The sequence below is a fragment of the Candoia aspera genome, chromosome 1 (genome assembly GCF_035149785.1).
Source record: "Candoia aspera isolate rCanAsp1 chromosome 1, rCanAsp1.hap2, whole genome shotgun sequence".
NCBI classification, from domain to species: Eukaryota; Metazoa; Chordata; class Lepidosauria; order Squamata; family Boidae; genus Candoia; species Candoia aspera.
Window position 1 is genome coordinate 38,507,637 of NC_086153.1, and position 14,287 is coordinate 38,521,923.

A 14,287-nucleotide genomic window follows, 5' to 3' on the forward strand; every position below is an offset into this window, starting at 1 on the left:
CTTAGTTGGAATTGTACAAGTACACAAATACATGTTCAGTTTGCTCAATCCTTTCCTTCTGGAATCATACGTATCATACCAATCAAATGGAGGCATGTTTCAAGTTACATATTGCAGAAACACATTTCTACTCTCCACAATTGGAACTGTCATTATTGCAGGCTCTGAACCAGACAGCATTTTATAAGTAATGGAACACAGCTGCTATTTGGCAAAAATGAGTTATCTTTATTTTGTATACATCAATTTTCCTTGACAAATTCCTTGCATTGTCAAGCATGCTCTTCCTAATGCTTAGAGTGTACTAGTTAAAATAGCATTTCTCAAAATGGTGCTTTCTAGATAGTTTGGAAAACAGCTTCCATCATAGCTTATTCACTAAGATGGCTGGGATTGAGGGAGCTGGTCCTACACATCTGCAAGATGGTGGGGAACCATAGCCTGTAACATTCATTTCTTTGACTTCAAACGCTGGCTCTCCTGAAATGCCTGAATTTCAAATAGTAGAGTTTTGCAAGACTTCCCTAAAATTTGGCAGAGCTCCCTACTATAGGTCAGAGTAAAAACTGCTGGGCTAGGTGGACTATGGCCTGACTTGGTACAATACATGCATATATACAGTACATACATACACTTGCTTTTATTGTGATTTTAATTTTATTGTAAACCGCCCAGAGTCACTCTTAGTGAGATGGGCGGTGATGAAATATGAAATAACTAACTAAAAATTTCCATCAGTAACAGATGGAATCTCTTTCGAAGATTTCAAGTGAAGTTGCTACTCATTAAATAATAAATCAACAAATTATATTAGCCTTAAGACCAAAACAAGTCTTTTTTTTTTTGCTGTGTATATACATAATTCATTTAAAAAATCCTGAATAATATGAATTCAGACATCTCTAACCTGTCTGGAATTATTAATTAATTAATTCTTCTCTTACTTCATCTGATCCTGTCTCTGAAGGCCGGGCTTTTTTGGGAGCAATGACTGGAGAAAGAGATCCTTCAAAATCAAGCTGAAATGAACAGAAAAAGAAATAATCACATAGGAATTTGTATATTACACAGCCAATTGTGATGAAATGCAAAACTTCCACACACAATTTGCTATTATTCCTTTACATATATTCTGCTTCAAATAATTTCAAGGAATGAATAAATTACTGTATCTCCTAGTCCACAAATTATGGATATGAGGATTCAAAATATTCAGTGACCCTTGCAGCTCTGTTTAAAAACTAAACACCCCCGATTTAATGGAACCAACTTGTAAATAAAAAAGCTGGACACAATGGGACTATGGAGAAGCAATCAGAGATATATTCTACCTTAACTGAAAGTAGTGAATTGCCTCCGGAGAACAATTTATTACATAGGCTCTTGACAACGAAGTGTGCAACAAAAAAGGATACAGAATTATATATGTAAAAAAGGCAGTTTATGAATTTATTTCCACATATCAATTCTTGGTACAGTAACACAAATTTGGTGTTAATGACTAGTGCAGTAAGAGACAAATTTCTAGTAAGACTAACATGCTAACATATTTAAGGGATGGCCACTGGAAGGTTGCAGATGAGATCTGACCTCTGACAACACACCAAACTCAAATCAAGTTGTAGACTGTTGCTGCTGTTGTTTGCAAAAGCATCTTCCTGTGTTTCACTCACAGGAAAAGATTTGTAAGTTGTAAAAAATAGAGAATTCATGTTTCAGTGTTATACTTTTATATTAAATTCGAAATAATGAATAGTAACTCTATGTATCAATTATTTCCATTCATGCACAAAAAAATCATTATGAGCAAATGCTCCTATAATAGAACTGCATTTCAGCAACACATACACAGCTAAGATCTATTTTAATCTAAGATCCATGTAAAACCAAATAATATTGTATATTCTGTCAAATAAAAAGCATTACAATATTTCTGCAAGACATAGGGCTCCAAAGCAAAATGGGGGGAAGAAATGGAAACTCAGGGGGAAGAAGAGTACAACATTATTTGAATAGTATCCTTTACTAATAGTAGCAAGGCATGTCGTATCTTACTGAGGGTATCTGAAAATAATAAGCACTTGTAGAGAATGACTTTTCCAAATGATATCTTATATTAGCTGATGGCTAGAAGTCACAGAAGTCACAGAATCACAGGATGTAAGGATTAGAAACGAACCTTAAGATCATCTTATCAACCCCTTGCCCACTGCTAGTAGAAAACCACTACTAAAGCATCCCAGACAGATGGCCATTCAGTCTTTGTTTGAACACCTACAGCAAAGGTACCATCACCACTTTCCAAGGCAGCCACTGTCACGTTATAAGGTTGCAAGGTCACTTACATTGCGCGTCCATGCCACTCTCTCTGTGTTATAACCCATCATGTTCATGAGACAGGTCACAAATAAGGTCCACTCTGAATAGTAGCTTGGCCCTCCAGGTGCATTGTAGGCATTATACCATCTGACAAGTATTTGGACAGCAACCTCTTTGGGCAGGATACTCTTAATGCCTTGTAAACATGTTCTGACTATTCAAGGTAAGGCAGGAAGGACACAAAAAAGAATGTTAGTAAATTAGTAATCCAGAACCCACTTATTTGTAAGACAAAGGCTGATTCTATGCTGCATTTGGCATATACAAGGCCAATAAAATTATTTCAGCATTAAGATCAGGTTGCATATTTCAACGAAATCAAGGTGACTAAACTTCACCTTGCATGTGGAAGAAATGTGACAGGTTTCCAAGAGGAAGTAAGATGAAAAATAGCATTTTTTTAACATTAGCAGTTTTTTTTTTTTCATTTTGCAGTTAGTTAGACAGAGCAATGAGGTGTTAAGGTTCTCAGATTCCATAGCAGTTCTAAACTGGCTTTTAATTTGCTCGATTCCATAGCCGGTTTTAATAAAAAGGGAAAGGAGAATATGGAGTTAACATCATACCTAATTCTGAAGTTCCAATTTCAGGAATGGTGATTCTAATCATTGAGCCATTACTAAATTCCTAGAAGAAGATAGATAGATTACATCATCCCACAAGAAGTACATTCAGCATCTGTAATATATATTGTTATACAAACTATAGCAGATTTAAAGTATCCCCAAAGGCCATTAGAAAGTTGCTGTGTAGGTTTTAGTTAGAAACGATTCAATTTTTATTCTGCCTTTATAATTGTTCAAGACAGCTAATATGCCAAGCAAACTGAAGCACAAGGAGGCATCTCTTTATAAATTAATTTAATGGTACAGACATAAAACAGCTCAACAGAGCAAAATATTACCACAAAAAACACAACCCATAGAACAATTTTATGTAGAATAAAAATCAATTCCCAAAATTCAGACCTGGCTGATTTAATAGTAATAATAAAAATAAAATCAGGTAGTCCTCATTTAGCAACTGCAATTGGGACTGGCAATTCAGCCATTGAGCAAAGCGGTCACTAAGTGAAATTGTGGCTGTGCTTACGATCTTACTTCAGCTTTCCTTTGCTTTACAGACCTGCAACGGTCATAAATTTTACTTGTAAGCCGCCTAGAGTCACTTATACAGAGAGATGGCCGGCATATAAATTTAATAAATAAATTAAAATGTGAGGGTTAGCCACAAAGTTACTTTTTCATCACCATCATAACAGTGAACGGTTGCTGTATGAGACAGTCACGAAACGAGGACTATCTGTATATCAATTGTACCAATATGCTGGACTTCAATTTTTAGAAATCTTAGTCAATATGGCAAAAGCTATCTGGCTATTACAAGGACTGTAGACCACCATAACTATGGACTGCCAAATTGGAAAAGGCTTCCAGACAACAACATACTTGATCTTTGATTGCAAATTTGTGGGTATCATTAAAACCGTATACGTTACAAGAAGCTTGGTGGTAAGGTCACAGACTGCCTCTTTAAAATAACACAAGTTGTTTTGTTTTAAAATTCTGACAGGTTCTACTGAGTCTTAGAATTCTTGAAGTACCCTGGTTCTCTTATAAGGTAAAGCAGAACCTAAAGCTCCATTTACATTGCATTCCTTTGATGAAGAACCTGAATACAATGATATACTTGCTGCTTAGCCACTCATCTTTATACTCTCCTTGATTTCAGCCCTAGTAAGGCATACCATTCAACTTCTCTACTACAAACACAGAGTATTTTTTATATTTGCTGATTACAGGAAACTTTTATTATTGGAGGAATTAAAAATCAATCAATCCTATAACAATAGATCACTCACTGCATTATACCATGTCATAAAATTCACTTAGATAAAAGAAACTTGCATGAGTACCTAAATACTAGCATGCCAAGGAAACAGACAGGGTTCCTTGGACCAAAACTCTCAAATGCTCTGATCTTTCTTTTTCAGATAGTCACAGTGGATATTTGCCATGTGTACATTATGTCCTAGTTCTAAAGCAGTTTTAGGCTCAACCTGTTAGACAGCAGTTATATATGTTTCCAGTTCTCCAAGCATGTCCCAGTGTTAGTAAATCCCTTATTTCCTCCAGATACAACCCAGTTTAACAGAGAAACATTGGGTTAATAATTACATCCAAACCACCAACAATAGCTTGAGTAAATCCTTCAAACCATATTTTAGAGATTCAGATACAAGTGGTGTTTGAGCAAATCATTCAACTTAAAGAGTAAAACTTACCAGAGTCACTCTGTTCTGAACAGGATCTCTCACTGAATGAATAAAAGTTGAAGGTTGCTGAAAAGTGCAGTCATCAATATAAGAGGACTCTTGAAGTTTGGAGGCATCCCTCAACTCTGGAACAGGAGACAGCACACCTTGCTGTAAAAGGAGAAAATGTTTTGTAATTATAAAATAACAGTATTAAATAAAAAACATTACAGGAAATCAGAGTTGTAAAAAATCTCAGAGATGATGTAGTTCATCCCTCACTCAAATAGCAACTCTTACTGACTGCTTTTTGAATCAAACATGAGTAACATTTAGCTCCAGAGAACTTGCTGAACTTCAATGGTGAGTAGCAATGGGAACAGCAGTCCACCAATATCTGGAGCACATATTGCCTAACACTAATAAAGTCCTAGTTGAGTTTGGCTTCTGATGACTTCCATGTAGTTTTCTTAACCTGTAACTAGGCCTAGATTTGTATTTTTTGGACTTGGTAATAAAAAAACTGAGAGCCTCGTGTGGCGCAGAGTGGTAGGCAGCAGTATTGCAACCGAAAACTCTCCCCACAACCCAAGTTCAATCCCAGCAGAAGCTGGATTCTCGGGTAGCCGGCTCAGGTCGACTCAGCCTTCCACCCTTCCGAGGTCGGTAAAATGAGCACCCAGCTTGCTGGGGAAGGTGACGACTGGGGAAGGCCATGGCAAACCACCCCGCTATAGTCTGCCAAGAAAACATCACACAGGCAGTATCTCTCCAAAGGGTCAGACATGACTCGGTGCTTGCGCAGGGGACCTTACACCTTTCACAATAAAAAATTGTGTGTAATCCTCAGTATAGGCCCATGTCTTTCTTTTTTTAAAATTTAATTTCAGAATATAAGTAAAACAATATAATAATAGAAAGAATTTGAAGAAAGGAACTGACTGCATTGATTAAAGAAAATAATCTAACTTTGTTTCTACTTGGAAACCACTTTTGGACGTTTTGCTTGAAACTGAAAAATATGAAGTTTTAATCTTGGGATTTGATGATTAGGATTGCAAAAGAATATAGAAATAATGTGTTTTTAGATAAAATAGAGTAAGAGGTTGATGTTTTTTTATGGTTGTATCTGTACTGAAGATAGCTGGAAGTCACTCTTCTTTCTACCTCTCTTTTGTTTCTAGACCAGTGTTTTTCAAACTTGGCCACTTTAAGATGTGTGGACTATGTTGGCTGGGAATTCTGGGAGCTGAAGTCCACACATCTTAAAGTGGCCAAGTCTGAAAAACACTGGTATAGATTAATTACAATCTTGGACACTGACAAACTGGAGTGGGCGATTTGGCATCTATGTACAATACAAAGAGGTCTGAGTAACTGCCACCCTAAAAAAAGCCACCCTAAGCAAAAAAAAAAAACCAACCACCCAGTAAGGCAAAATTCCTGAATTCTTTAACATTAATATACAGAGATGTGGACAAATAGGCAATAAAAGCCTTGTCAGCAGAAGAACTGCCATTATTCCTTACCTCATCTAAGGGTCCAAGATGTTTATTCAAAGGCTTGGAAGGAGTGCTGATACTATCCAGGGGAGTGCTTGGACGAGGCATTTGATTTGACATCGTCATTGACGGAGCTGGCAAACCAGGTATAAACACTTTTCCTATCTTTTTAAAGGAAATAGAGCAGACAGTTGTTTCAATACATGTAGCTTTTAAAGGGTAAAATATTCTTAAGATGACAAGCCTAAGCAACTAATCTAGAACAGTGTTCTTCAAACCTGGCAACTCTGAGACGTGTGGATTTCAACTCCCAAAATTCCCCAGCCAGCAAGATGTATACTTAACAACTAATAAACTGAGTACTGAGAAATGTCCGTGTAGAATTGGATGACATTTCACAAGTGAGAGCAAAAACTAGCAAAATCTGAAGCAAAGACTTTTGATCTACCATATACAGGTGCCAACCACTTCTCCCACTGAGAAATGAACAGCTCTCAGTTCATTACAATGTAAGGATGAGAGGAAGAACCTGGGATTCCTGTATATAGAGCTTAAGCCTTAAGAATCTGCATTAGTGGGTTTTCTTTGTTAAGGATTTTTCTAATATCTGCAATAAAGGTATTTTATCAAGCTGTGCTCTTGAATCTCTAGCTGCAAATCTAGTTCAAGTATCAGTCTGAATGAAGCCTGACAATATGAAGCTACCTTAGATTCTACCTTAGCTACTACTTAGCCTAGTAGTGCCTACTCAAAGGACTGGCAATCTTTGCACACCCAAGTCATAGCAAAATAAATGGACAGACAGACAGACAGACAGAGCCCCAAATCTGGCAAGATCACCAAATCTTGGGATCTGTCTCCTCTCACTCTGAGATTATGCAAGAATGTATGTCTGGAATGTATGTTTAAAAATCTCATGAGGCTTTGGTTATTTTTCTCAAATTATTGAGTTGAGAGAAATAGATATTCTCTACCGTACAACAGAGGACCTAGGTCATTCAGGTACACCATTGCCATCCCCTCTCAGTAGCTGATTTAGTGGTTAGCTTTTGAATTTCCTTTCCCTCCTTTTAATTCTTTTTCTTCTTCTGGCACAATTTCTACTGGAAATTGCCGTTTTTGTGTTGATTTTCCCCGAGGGATAGTATAAAAGAAGAAAAAATTCTCTCAGGGTGGAAAAATTAAAAAGCCACTCCCTCTTTTACTGTTGACTACAGCTCCCATTACTTACATTCTTTTTTTCAAAAACGAGTGGGGATAGGGGAGAGGGAAAAACAGATGTATCACATGTCTGACCCTCAGCCTCACTGAAATAGAGGCAATTGAGTACTATGGAGTACATCTGAAGAGAGCAAGATTCATACAAGATATAATGAAAGGGAAATGGAAAGAAGAACAGAGCTGCTTTTACACAAGAGAGGGCACATAAACAGAATAGAAAAGGCTCACGTAAGATGAAAAGAAGAGAGAAATGTTACAAAGGAACCTATGGATAAAACACACATAAGTTGTTAATGAAGAGAAATAATGTACCTACTCGAACCACTCCAGTATACAGCACTAAGTTTCCATTGCCTTCCAGAACCAGCATTGTATCAACATTCTGTAAACCCATCAAATGAAGAGAATACGTTAATCTCAATTATCTGGGTGAATGCTGTCAACTAATATAAATTACATGAGGTTCACGTACTTATACTTACATCAACTGGAGCTGCATCCTTTGCCTGGATGTTGGTAATGGCACCAAAGATCAACTGTGACTTGTCATTACTTTGTTGAAACTTTACACAACTAAAAGTTGGGGGTGGGGGGAACAGAACAATTTTACATAAAAATAATAGGAGGAAATTCACACTGTCATTTTTCTAGAAACCTAAAATGTCTATCAATGAAATATAGTACAATATGCATAAATACTGCTATTTGACCTAAAGCATCAGATTAAGATGGAATGCATTTAGCCTTGACGTTATGAATAACGGAGCTTACCTCTGGTTTGGAGCAAATGTCTGAATTGGCAGGTTATGCTTTGCTATTAGGCAATGACCAAGAATCAGAAGCCATGATTGGTACATAGATTATAAGCCATGGGTTGTTAAGTATAGTTTGGCATGATAACTAAATGGTAAATCACCACTTTAGCCCCCAAAATGAAACTTCTGAGCAGATTCACCCAGATAATTGCAAATTAATACATTAAATGGGTAAAAAGTTCAAATAATGGTTTTCCTATGCATTTGGAAAACTAAGCTGTATATTTAAATTTATAAAATAAATACAAATAATAAATAAACATCAAAACATACTTACCGCAACTGGAGCTGGGATTCCACTAAATAGCACAAAAATCTTTGCCCACAAAAATCAGTTGTAATAAATACTTTGGAGGATTGAGAATTCTTCTCCCTATTAACATTTATAAGTAAAAAATAATAAATATAGGCTTCTTCAAGAAAGAAACTTAACTATTTAGCTTATCAGTCTAAACACTAAATATACATTTATATATACAGGTTGCCATCGCTTAACAACCACAATTGGGACTGGAATTTTGGTTGCTAAGTGAAGCGGTCGTTAAGCGAATCCAACCCAATTTTATGACCTTCTATTTTTTTGTGGTCTTTAAGAGAATTACCATGGGCATTAAGCGAACCACATGGTCGTTAAGCGAATCACACAGTTCCCCTTTGATTATGCTTGCCAGAAGCCAGCCAGGAAGGTCGAAAATGGTGATCACATGATCATGGGATGCTGCAACAGTCATAAATGCAAACCAGTTGCCCAAATCATCATCACGTGACCCCGGGGACACTGTGACAGTCATAAGTGTGACAACTGGCCGTAAGTCATTTTTTAGCACTGTTGTAAGTCCGAACTGTCACTAAATGAATGGTTGTTAAGCGAGGACTACCTGTATGAACTCAGAAGGAAGTTACATTGAGTTCAGTCAGACTGAAGATACAATTCTGTATCTCCTTACCTGGAAGTAAACACTAATTACTTCAATGGAGTTTACTTCTGAGTAGACAGAAACAACATTTCATTTAGTTACGTCATTTCTATCCTGCCCATTTCAATTAGGTCTGGGTTCCTCACATCAATCTTTATATATTATAATGTCTTGAGATTGTTCAGTAGGTTAGAAAACAAAATACTTATTCTGATATCTGGGTTATGTGCTATCATAATTCAGCAAAGACAAAACAAGAATCAGTTTGATTCCTTATTAGCTGCAGTGAGACCATGAAACAAACAACATACTGTGTCAATTTTTCTTAAGTACTTTGAAGCCACTTTCCACCTGTTTCACACTATTCTACTATTAGCACCAAATGCAAGGACAGACCAGTCACAAGTCATTTTTTTTCAGCGCTGCTGAAACTTTGAACAGTTGCTAAACAAATGGTTGTTAAGTGAGGACTACCTGTATCTTCTTCGATTCAGATGTTACATTATCTTTTCCACATTGTTTTCCTATACCCACAAGCAAGAAAAGCTCAAAGTTCTTTCACATTGCTGATTATTAACCCCCAAATGCAAAAATATGGCCACATAAAGTATCCTTCTCTGAAAGTTAAACCATTTGGTTTAAGGAAGTCAAGACTCTGTAAAGAGCACTTTTTGATGGAATAGATTCTTCCAAACCTCAGGGTAGTGAAGGCTTCTGTCCAAAGATGGTCTATGCAAAGCTCTGGAACAATGAGTTCAGTTTCTGGGGCAAGAAAGGACTCAGCACTGTTCGGAGAATGGCAGGCACTGTGCCTCCTAGGGGACTGAACATGACTGGAGAAGTTGAATCTCTGCACCCCCGAGAAAGAATGTACCCCTAAGGCTGGGGAATGGGATCGGCTGCAAAGACAGAGAATTTTGTTTATTTTCCCTATGAGAATACATGTACAGCATATAGCTTCCCTTTCCACCAGAGGCTGAGATTCTTATATCTTAGGATTTCAAGCACTATAAACTAAGAACATAACATAAGAACATAAGCAATGCCCTGCTGGACTGGAACCCTGGCCCACTTAGTCTGTTCTCACAGTGGCCAACCAAATGCACAAGGAAGCCACTAGTCTCCCAACAAATGGCCTTTAGAGGTAGCCACACTGCCATCAAGGCTAACAACCATCCCCATGACTTTAATGAATTGGTCCAACCCTATTTTGAAGCCAGCCAAACTGGTAGGCAGCACCACACTTCATGTTAACTATTACTATAGAACAAGGATTTCTGTATACCAATAATAAAATAAATGAAATAAAATACGATATGCATTTATGGCACTATATAAATACAAGATAACCGTGACACTGAAATTATTCAGGGTTACTCAAGAACTGAGAAGGAGAAATTAAGAGACCAAGTACATATGATTCTCTAAAGCAGAAACTCCTAAAAATTACAAATTTGGAAATTCCATTTAGTTTCATAGTTTACAAAATAACCACAGATAAAGGAAACTTAGATCTCAGCAGCATGCATGATCCCTGCTATAATTATAATCCTGAAATAAGAGAAAGTAGTGGGACAGCAGAATGCGAACAACCTACCTCAAAGCCGCCATGTTGGAAATGGAAGGTGAACGGGAGTGGATGCTGGGGGATGATGCTGACCTGCTTTGGCTACAAATAGAGGAATAGTTCTGGAATGGAGAAGCCATAGGTGAGTCACCCTTAGACAGATTCTTAAGATGGACAGTGAAGGAACTGCTGGCAGCTGCATGCTGTGGGGTCCATGCCTGCTCAGAGACCTTCAAGACTGCACTCTGCTCCTACAGATAAATAAGAAATGCGTTCGTGTGATTCAAATAACCATGTGCATAACATCACATTTTAAGACAGTATTAAAAAAACAGTTGCCTTTCAGATGTGCCAAAGGATCCCTTCCATAAATTTCCAGTAATCCAGCCAATGATCACTTTTCATGGGAGTTATAATCTAAAACCTTAGGAGGCCACTGGGTTGCTGACCTCTGTCCAATAAATAAATCTAGCTCTACAACCCCACGTTTCCACGAACATGACAAGCTACACAGAACAACAACTGCTCACAGATAGGCAAACCATCAATTATCCTCCTTTTTTTCAATGTTACCATGCTTGCTTCACCCTTATTTTTTTACCTCTGCTTTTACTCTTCGAAGGGCCCAGATGGAATGCAAGCACTGAGTGGCATCATACGTCATGAGAATGGAGGGCTCAGCATTGAGGAAAACAATTCTCATGGAATAGTCAGCAACATACTGTATCCTGGCAGAGGCAAACAAACCTGCTAAGTAGAGAGAGAATCAAACTGATTCCTTGTCAAGAGACCTGATTTAAGAACAATATCCCAAAAGAAATATCTGAAATTCCCATAGATATCTTATCTACTGCCTACAACAGAACGCAGAAGTTTGTTTTTCTTTCATGAAAATGTATTCATCAATCCTGTCATGAAAAGCTGAGCAGGAACTCAGTTAACTGAAACATGGGATTTGTGTAAGTTTGACAGCAGGTGACAGTCACCCAAATTGGAGAGAGTGCACTGCATTTCTAAACATTCACAGACTATAAAGTGTGGTACTGGAGTTAATGCACTGCACTCCAAAGAATGCAAACCCATTACCCATTAAATTAAAAATGAAATTCTTATAAATTTTAATGACGCCTGAATCAATGTGTGGCCTTTAATAGCTAAGGAAGGGCAGAAGGACCTAAGCCATCTACAATTTTTTCTTCCTTAGATACCTTCTTCCCTTATTTTTTTACTTTCCTTTTTACTTACTTAGCTACTTTTCTATTTTAGCCAGTAACACCAAGAGGAAACTCTGGATTACTCTTGCATATTGTTTTTTTCCCCAACCACACTGGTATCAAGGGCTGGATTGGCACCTGCCTGGCTCAATCTTAATAAAAATGAAGGAGGTATTAGGATTGTTTCTGCCATTATTGCTATGGGTTGTATTTCCTTAGAATAAAATTTTAAAAAGAGCCTGATTTATTATTCTTGTTGTTTCAAATCTGTATACCTTACAACATTTTGTAAGTAGCATTAGTTATAAATGAAATAAATCAATTGTTCAACTTATGCTCCTGTAATTTTTCTCCTCTGTATGACTGTTATCTCCCTTTTTCTTTTGTAACTAAATTCCACCAATGAAAAAAATGGGACAATCTTTGTCAACAAAATATTTTCTTATAAAAAGTGAAGTCTAGCCTCCTCCAAGTCTAGTCTGACTTTGGGTGATTTCATGGACATGCCCATGGTTTTGTTTGTTTTTCTGGGCAACAATACAGAAGTGGTCTGCCACCGTCTTTTTCAAGAATGTTTTTTTCAACTTTCCAGTTTCGTTTACAGCCCTATATTTCCTAGAGCAGAGTTTCTCAACCAGGGTTCTGTGGAACCCTAGGGTTCGGTGAGAGGTCACTAGGGGTTCCCTGGGAGATCATGATTTATTTAAAAAATTATTTCAAGTCTGTGCAACTTCGTATTAAAGAGGTAAGTTTCATTCTTTATTTTTAGTTTAAGAACACTGTTAATGCATATATGTGCCTTCTCTGCAGTAGCTCCGGCCCTTTGGAACATCCTTCCCCCAGAGGTGAGACAGGCCACCTCTCTCCTGGACTTTCGAAAAAGATTAAAGACTTTTGTCAGCAAGCTTGGAATGGGAGGGGGAATAGCCGTACCTGGGGATGGCTAACGCCCTAGAGTGACTTCTGATGGACCTACTATACTCACGGCCTGATAAGGAACTCTTGGCCATCTAGATTCCATCTCATTCTTATTTTTATTGTATTTATTATATTTATAACTGTTCAGGTTTTAATTCCATTTTATTGTGAACCGCCCAGAGTCGCTCCTTGGGAGGGAGATGGGTGGTGATAAAGTTTGATTGATTGATGAATAAATAAATAAATACAGGCCTACACATGAAACGAATATAATAATTTTGTAACTTCTGGCCTATATTTGAGCCTGAATGTGCAGGGGGTCCCTGAGGCCTGAAAAATATTTCAAAGGTTCTTCCCAGGTCAAAAGGTTGAGAAAGGCTGCCCTAGAGGTCTACCATCCCAGTACTAACCAAGTCTAATCCTGCTTAGCTTCTGACAAGGTTAGCCAGCTGCTGAGATGTTTTCTGGTAATCCTTTTCCAATTTAATGTTTTCCAGATGTGTTGCACTACAATTCTCATCATCCCAAACCACTGAGTATGGTGACTGGGCTTATGGGAGTTTGTCATCTAAAATATCTAAAGGGCACCAGACTGAGGAAACCTAAACAACTCAGAGCGTACTATTCCCATCATTTACATCTTCAATTCCAAGATAAACATCAAATACGCTGAGACGAGGAATAAGTCTCTAGTGTTTTATTACTGCTACGTTAGACAGAAAATCCTAACAAACTGAAGAAGCGTGAGAAAACCCATACAGATAAACCCCAAAAGTCAAGGCGGGTCTGTTCTGTGTCTCTTTGAATGACTGCTCAACTCCTCACTACTACGCATGCGTTTTCCCCCCGGGATAGGGGCCCCCTCCTGCTCACCATCAGTACTCATGACAATATCTGAACTCATATTTATATATAATTCAGTAATTATCCCAAATCTCATACTTTTAAAAACTACCAAATGCAAAGAATAATCAATATAGCTAAGTGTATCTGCTTACAGCTAGTCTAAAATTATTTTTCTTCTTTTTGTGCATTACACAATTTACCTCCAGACTTACAAACCATTGGTGTTATTTCATCTAATGGGTGGAGCATGCTGAACATGGTAGGCAAAGGTTCTCTAAAAAAAAAAATGAACAAAAATTCTAAATACTGCCACAAGTGCTTTGATAAACAACTTAAAATTGAAGGCCACATCCCAAAATAATCATAAGCTCCAATGTAACAATTTGCAGATTAACACTGGACTGTGATTTGATCAGAAATGTTCTAATAAGTTAGGCATACAAGTTAAGATAGAAGAAAATATGAGCCCATGCACACACATGCACATTTGCGTAATTCCCATCCATTCTTCTGAACTATAATTTGGAAAGTGGGAATATGGTAATTATGATATATTAATTGCCTTTATATTTCACTTTTTTTCTGACTGTTCATGCAGCTTATTTGGGAGGGTCTCCTCATTTATCACTGCAACAACAACCTTGGGAGATGTGT

At 37.5% G+C, this 14,287-nt stretch overlaps 1 protein-coding gene across 4 annotated transcripts in view; it reads right to left on the reverse strand.

Moving 5' to 3' along the window:
• Window positions 1-14,287, reverse strand: part of ANAPC1 (anaphase promoting complex subunit 1) — a 58,721-nt gene that overhangs the window by 40,095 nt on the left and 4,339 nt on the right. For 2 of the 4 annotated variants that reach the window (XM_063302214.1, XM_063302199.1), the window contains exons 7-18: window positions 13,834-13,907; window positions 11,257-11,402; window positions 10,686-10,906; window positions 9,784-9,987; window positions 8,449-8,544; window positions 7,839-7,929; window positions 7,669-7,738; window positions 6,163-6,296; window positions 4,664-4,804; window positions 2,946-3,006; window positions 2,346-2,533; window positions 945-1,019 (exon numbers count right to left, since the gene is read on the reverse strand). In XM_063302214.1, coding sequence (XP_063158284.1) covers window positions 945-1,019; window positions 2,346-2,533; window positions 2,946-3,006; window positions 4,664-4,804; window positions 6,163-6,296; window positions 7,669-7,738; window positions 7,839-7,929; window positions 8,449-8,544; window positions 9,784-9,987; window positions 10,686-10,906; window positions 11,257-11,402; window positions 13,834-13,907 — 1,501 coding nt within the window. Of the gene's footprint in view, window positions 1-944; window positions 1,020-2,345; window positions 2,534-2,945; window positions 3,007-4,663; window positions 4,805-6,162; window positions 6,297-7,668; window positions 7,739-7,838; window positions 7,930-8,448; window positions 8,545-9,783; window positions 9,988-10,685; window positions 10,907-11,256; window positions 11,406-13,833; window positions 13,908-14,287 lie in introns of all 4 variants that reach the window. The other 2 variants (XM_063302207.1, XM_063302191.1) reach the window with 1 other exon arrangement.